Source organism: Sander lucioperca, chromosome 3 (genome assembly GCF_008315115.2).
Source record: "Sander lucioperca isolate FBNREF2018 chromosome 3, SLUC_FBN_1.2, whole genome shotgun sequence".
NCBI lineage: Eukaryota > Metazoa > Chordata > Actinopteri > Perciformes > Percidae > Sander > Sander lucioperca.
In genome coordinates, this window is record NC_050175.1 from 5,410,044 (window position 1) to 5,416,321 (window position 6,278).

At 39.1% G+C, this 6,278-nt stretch overlaps 1 protein-coding gene across 1 annotated transcript; it reads right to left on the bottom strand.

Moving 5' to 3' along the window:
• Positions 1 to 282: 282 nt before the first annotated feature.
• LOC116059919 lies at positions 283 to 5,027 on the bottom strand. The gene is made up of 5 exons (XM_031313190.2): positions 4,781 to 5,027; positions 3,310 to 3,376; positions 2,328 to 2,442; positions 836 to 1,142; positions 283 to 735 (listed from the first exon to the last, which is right to left on the bottom strand). Exons 2-5 carry the CDS (start codon positions 3,374 to 3,376, stop codon positions 598 to 600), a joined length of 627 nt encoding a protein of 208 aa, XP_031169050.1. The 5' UTR covers positions 4,781 to 5,027; the 3' UTR covers positions 283 to 597.
• Positions 5,028 to 6,278: the final 1,251 nt, after the last annotated feature.

Consider the following 6,278-nt stretch of genomic DNA (forward strand, 5'->3'; position numbering starts at 1 on the left):
TCAAGGCTTTTTAAGACCTTTTTAATACCATTTCAAATTAAATTCAATGCCAACTTCGTACCCATTCCGACAGAAGTATGAGGGGAAAATGTAAAATCTGTATACATTTTTCAACCCTAGAAAATAATGATGTACAAGTAGGCTACTTGAATTAAATAAAACATTTTATTTAAATTATCAGTCATTTAATACAATTTACTGAATAATAATATAATCGAATTAAATAAGATATATTACACTGCATAATTTTACTTTTACTTTTGGTACTTTAAGTATATTTTGATAATACTTTTGTACTTTAACTTAAGGGAGATGTTGAATGCAGGACTTGTAACTGACAAGTAACTTGTAACTCTACACAGTTTTTTTCTACTTTTACTGCAATACATGATCTGAGTAAGTCTTCCACCTCTGTAAATCACCAATAACAGTCATGCATGAAAACCTGCAGCAATGTTTAACACTGAAAACACACAGCTCAGTTCAGCGTTTACTTGCAGCTCTGCTACAGTAGCAGATAGCCGTTAACATTACCTGCCGGTCACATCGTCTCTAAATAGTCCGCTCACACTGAAGTCCTGCACAGATCAAGAGATGTTAGAGTCCGATGACTGCTCGATACGCTGCCCTTCTCGCCCTCTCCGAAATCTTTTTAGACAGGTTGAGTTGAGCCTCGAGCGCAGTCAGCGCCACCAGCCTGCCGTACTGGCTCGTCCTGAGGGCCTTCTCTGGTGTCTGTTGAGGAAAACAAACACAAGACACAGAGTGAGGTCTGATGTTACAGACATAAAATGGACTGAGTCTTTAAAGTACATATCTTAGGAGTTTTACTTACATTTTGTAGCCTCGCTATAAACTCCCTCTCCTCCTCCAGTCCCGAGATCCCTGACTCCTGGTAGGGGACAGGGGTTTCGTCCTCGGAACTGGAGGAGGAATCAGGATTGTGGGACCTCTTCCTGGTGGTGGAGGCTTCTGGTGACTCTGGTGATGGTACAGTGGGGGTGAGGGCCTGGCGGAAATCCCTCATCCTCTTTGACTGGGCCACGTTCAGGCTGAGGGCGTAGAAGCAGTCAGCTGTGGCCGTGTTGTGGCACAAAGGTGGCCACCATCTTCTGCTGCTCGGCAGACAGGTTGTTCTTTGCCTTAAAACAGTAGAAGAGAAAAGATTGCTACAGCCAGCATATAGCTTTCTGATCACGGTCGGAAACTAAGCAATCAGGAAAAGTTAACACATTGAACATTTAAAATTAAACAGCTGATTAACGTGAGCTTGTTGCTCCGTGTGAGCTGATGACCTCATCTGTTGACATTTCTGAATGCCTTCCTACAGCTGCTTCATAAAAGCTTTCCACACAAACTAACGTACATGTGTCATTAGTATAGAAAAAAAAATTGATTTTAACTGTGTCGGGCTCAGACACAAACTTCTTAATGCCTGTCGGACGCGGGCCGGGCTCGCACAGAAAAATTCGGCCCGATCCAGACTCTAGTGTGTGTGCATAACGTTATGAGCAGTTTGCAGTTCACTGTGCCGCTAACTGCTCGCATCATCTGTACCGATGATCTAACATGTCCAGGGATACCATATATCGTCTGCAAAAACTCCCACAGTTGTGCACAAGGTCTAGGATACTGTACATCAAAAACATAAAAAGCCTTAAAGCAGGCATCTACTGCCCCAAGAAGAGATGGGTGCTCCAGGGCATGTCCATGCACTATAACAAAGGCTTGCGATAACAGATGCCTGTCCCCAAGAAGAAGCACATGTGGGACCTCTGTGCTTGTCCTTTTCGTAAGGTATTCAGCGATGTTTGTTCCAACGTGTAGAGAGAAAAAAAACTTTATAAAGACACCTTTACTTCAGATATTAACCCTCGTGACAGGCATAAGCTTGAGTGATAAAATGAAGGCCAAAATTATATATAATCTATGTGGATTTAAATTATGTATTAAGTAATGGGTTAACAACTGGAAAACTATGTCTTTCTGTGTTTGCTCTAACAACATTTCGTTTTAATAATGATAACAATAAACTGAAACAGATCATTGTTGTGCAGTGGTTTGGTCTGACACGTGTGTGATAGGTCTGAGAGAGGTAGGTAGTAGAGGATGGATACCCCAACTGAGCCCGACTGGACCCAATGGGCCAGGCCGGGTTCGGGCAGATATTTAGAAATGATGTTCGGGTTCAGTCACATCACAACCAATTTTAAGCGGGAAATAAAAGGAAAATGTATTGAGGTCTGCAAATCTTCAGACAATCTGTTACAATACTTGCTGACGCTTGTTTTATTTGTTACATTTGTATTAACTCACAGGCTGCTCACCTATGAAAGCTTTTGTAGATTCGGCGTAGCTGGGGCGGACCGTCTTTCTCCGGATTTTGTAGGTGCCGGGGGGGGAGCGTCACCACAGGTAGCAGAAGCAAAGCGATGTGCCTGTCTGCAATATTGCAAGCATAAAAGTCAAATGTAAAATTCTACAACTCTGTATCACATTCTGGCGACTACATTTTAAAATGCAAAAAAGATTCCCTGACCTTGCTCTGACTTTACTACAAAATGCTCAAATTCCTTGATTTTCCGTGCCTGGTATAGACCCTCTTAAATGTCACGGCATTCCAGAAATGTAGTATAGTGCATGCAGAGCAATGCATTATATTGTTCTTTTCTTGTTTCTTCTTTTTATCATTATTCTTCTTCCAGGCCCTAATTTGACTAGAACCGCTTGCTGTAGAAATTCCATTCAAAATATTGATGAGTTGGTCCTTGTGCAAATTTTGGGTCTATGTCTTCTCATGTGATTTATACTTTGAGATACTGAATAAGAACTAATAAGCTCTTTGTGACATCAGTGAAACTTCATTGAACTCAATCTAACTTAATTACATTTGCAGCACCTGATCATTGATTAAAATGTGTGAAGTCCAGAGAAAATTTAACTCAGGTTCTTTTTTTCTGCATGGAAACTGGTCAAATACTAAGCCGTATAGATGACATGTTTCGTTGATCGGACCAGTATTATACTAAAATATCAGTGATCATAAAGACATTTATTTGTAACAGCAGGCCTAGGCTATTTTCAGACTATTTGTTGATTTACAGCAGGATTGTTAAGTGCTGCATCAAAACCAAACCTACAGGATATATTGTTGCATTTTGGGGCAGTGGTATCAGAAAATATTACCGGCAGATACCCACATTTACAATATCAGTATTGGACATGAAAAAGTTGTATTTTGCCATTCTTATTCATAGTACATATAGGTCTTTTACTAAAAACTTATAAGCTTTTATAAAATGTGCCTACCTTCAAATGTAGAGAGTAAATCACCCAGGTCCCATTCTACCAGTTTATTTTGAACATGATCATCCATCTACAGGAAAACAATAATAATAAAAAACATTACAAAGCTGCCATATATCACTTTCAATAAGCATTCAGAAATGTCAAGCAAGCAAGCGGTCATTCTCATTACGCCAACAACATTTGACAGCTAATAACATAATGAATAATCAAGAATAGTTATTTTGGCAGGCAACACACACACGCGCGCGCACACACACACACACACACACACACACACACACACACACACACACACACACAATTCACTGCCAGCACAGGTTAGAATCAGCCAATTTCTATATTGCATAGTGGAATTCAGCTGCATGGAGGTAAAGTACTCCGTGACAATAGCTCATGCAGGTCAAATTTAACACGTTGGTCCCAATTGATTAGACTGACGCAAGACTTCTTTGCCAGGTTGTTCACTAACTAAAATGAACCTATTGGCGGGAACCGGCGATGTGTTCGCCTGTCTTTGTCAGCATTACAATTTGTATTTTGTATTTAAAGGAACTACATAAAAGTACTTAATACATAACATTTAGTAACGTTACACAAACAGCTAAAACACATGCAAGCCTGAGCATTCAAAGTAGGCTACATAATCACTGAATACAAATTTCGCTCTTTTTTCTGCATGTTCACAATTCAGCAAGCAAGATGGCGGCGTTCGTCTTTTAACACAGTCACGGTCATTCGTAACGTAGGCTGAGGACGGTTACCGGTAAAAAAAAATTTGCCGCGCATTTTAACACTTCTAAATTAAAATATCCAAAACTAATTTACCGTTGGCAATGTCCGTACGTTACTAACGGTCGGTGGATTAGCTAACATTAGTAACGTTTTATTCATAAACCGCTCCTTAAACCGAGCTAGCTACCAAGCCAATGTAGCATACAATGACTCAGATATATCTTAATAAAAAAGAAAACCGATAGACAACGTAACTTTGAATGTGCAAACAGACATAGAAGATAACAACGATACAGCCTTGAAATGTCTCCATTAACGACTCCTTTGAAATAACGTTAATTAAGTTAAATGTCACACTTCATAAGCTAGCTAGCTAGCAGCTGGCTAGCTTATGTGAGTCATTGTATGCTACATTGGCTTGCTAGCTAGCTAGCTAGGTTAGTGCCATGACAAATGTTAGCACGCTTAAACGTAGCTAACGTTGATTTAGCTCGGTTTAAGGAGCGGTTTATGAATAAAACGTTACTAACGATAGGTAATCCACCGACCGTTGGTAACATTCGGACATTGCCAATGGTAAATTAGTCTAAAGTCTAAAAATGGGTGGCAATTTTTTTTACAGCTAGCAGCTAACTAGCTAAGTTACGTTAGCTAATGTAACATTAGAGTTTATTCTAGAAGCACTGTTTAACAAAACACATTTTCAGCAACAAACTACCGGTAAAATGAGAATGCTTACCTCGCTTCCCTGCCCCAGGAACCAGATGTGTTTTTTAAGAAAATTAGTTGCTGCTGTTCCGACTCATCGAGAGCGAGAGACGACGATGTGGGGTGACTGGGGGTTACGTCAGTTGAAGAGGTGCGCTTGTTTTTCCCTGTGTGAAGATCCAGCGGGCGGGGTGCCAGATAGAGCGATCTCTTCAATGTGTTTCTGTCTTCGCCCGCCGTAGTTCTTTGCTGGTATTTATTTGTAACGCAAATCGTGATAGGATTTATATTTAATAACGTTACTTGAATAAAACGAAGCTAAAACATAAAGTTATTATTGTAATATCGTTAGACTGTTTTTAAACTAAGCTAAACCATCTGATCTAATCTACGAAACAAACGTTTTTTATACGTCTTTTATGTCACGTTTTTTATTCTTCCCATACCATGTCATGACTCGTGTGTGTGTGTGTGTGTGTGTGTGTGTGTGTGTGTATATATATATATGCGTGTGTGCGTGCGTGCGTGCGTGCGTGTTAAAACAATGTCATCCAAAATAAGGCGGATCAGCAGTGTTGAAAAACTGAAGCCTGGATTTCGTTCAACGTCATCAACCCAATGCAATGGGTTATAATATGTTTAACCATTTTGTAACCCAATTATGGGTAAATTTATACATTTCAGGCTTAACCCAGCATATGAGTAACCAAATTAACCCAGCATTTTTAAGTGTGTAGGGTTTTCCCTCAATGTCCTATATATGCCTTCCTGCTTCATTTCTTCTTGTATTGAGGAACAATGTGGGTTGATTACTGTCATTTTTATTTTGCTTGACCAACAGGTTGCTGGTTTGATCCCTGGAGTGACAGGATAAATGTGGGCAGTCAAGTGAAAGAGCAGCACGCCCTTCTTTTTCATTACCACTGCTGAAGTGCCCTTGAGAAAGGCACTTAGCCCACACATGCCTTAGTGGAGATGTTCAATAGCCAATAGATATGACTGTGTGATTGTGGTGGGCAGCTTTTAGAATAATAATAAATGAAATCAGTTTACACAATTTTGTTTTTGTTTTTTACATTTCCCTTCTTATAAAAAAAGTCATACCAGTTTTATCCACTTCAGAAATGCTAGCTAATAGCCTTGCATGAAATTATGAGATAAATGAGACATTTTCCAACATTTTAAAGGGACAGCATATTTACCAAGTGTATGTGTATGTACAGTTGTGCAGTTAAATGTACAGTACAGGAAGTGATGTCAGAACTCAGATTTATTCAGAATAAGGATTATTGTTGAGTCACAACAGTGCCATTACAGGGAGAGAGACATTTTCATAATATTATTTATAATATTTAGTTGGTATTTTATTTTGTTATGTTATCCACGTCATAAATGTGATATTGGTGTAAACATCATTGCATTTAAAATGGGAGCGGAATATATTTTTTAAACTCAAAATGCTGAGAAAGAAAAAAAAATGTATTACAGTAAAAGTCAATAATTTAAAAATGTGTCTATCCAGTGGCATA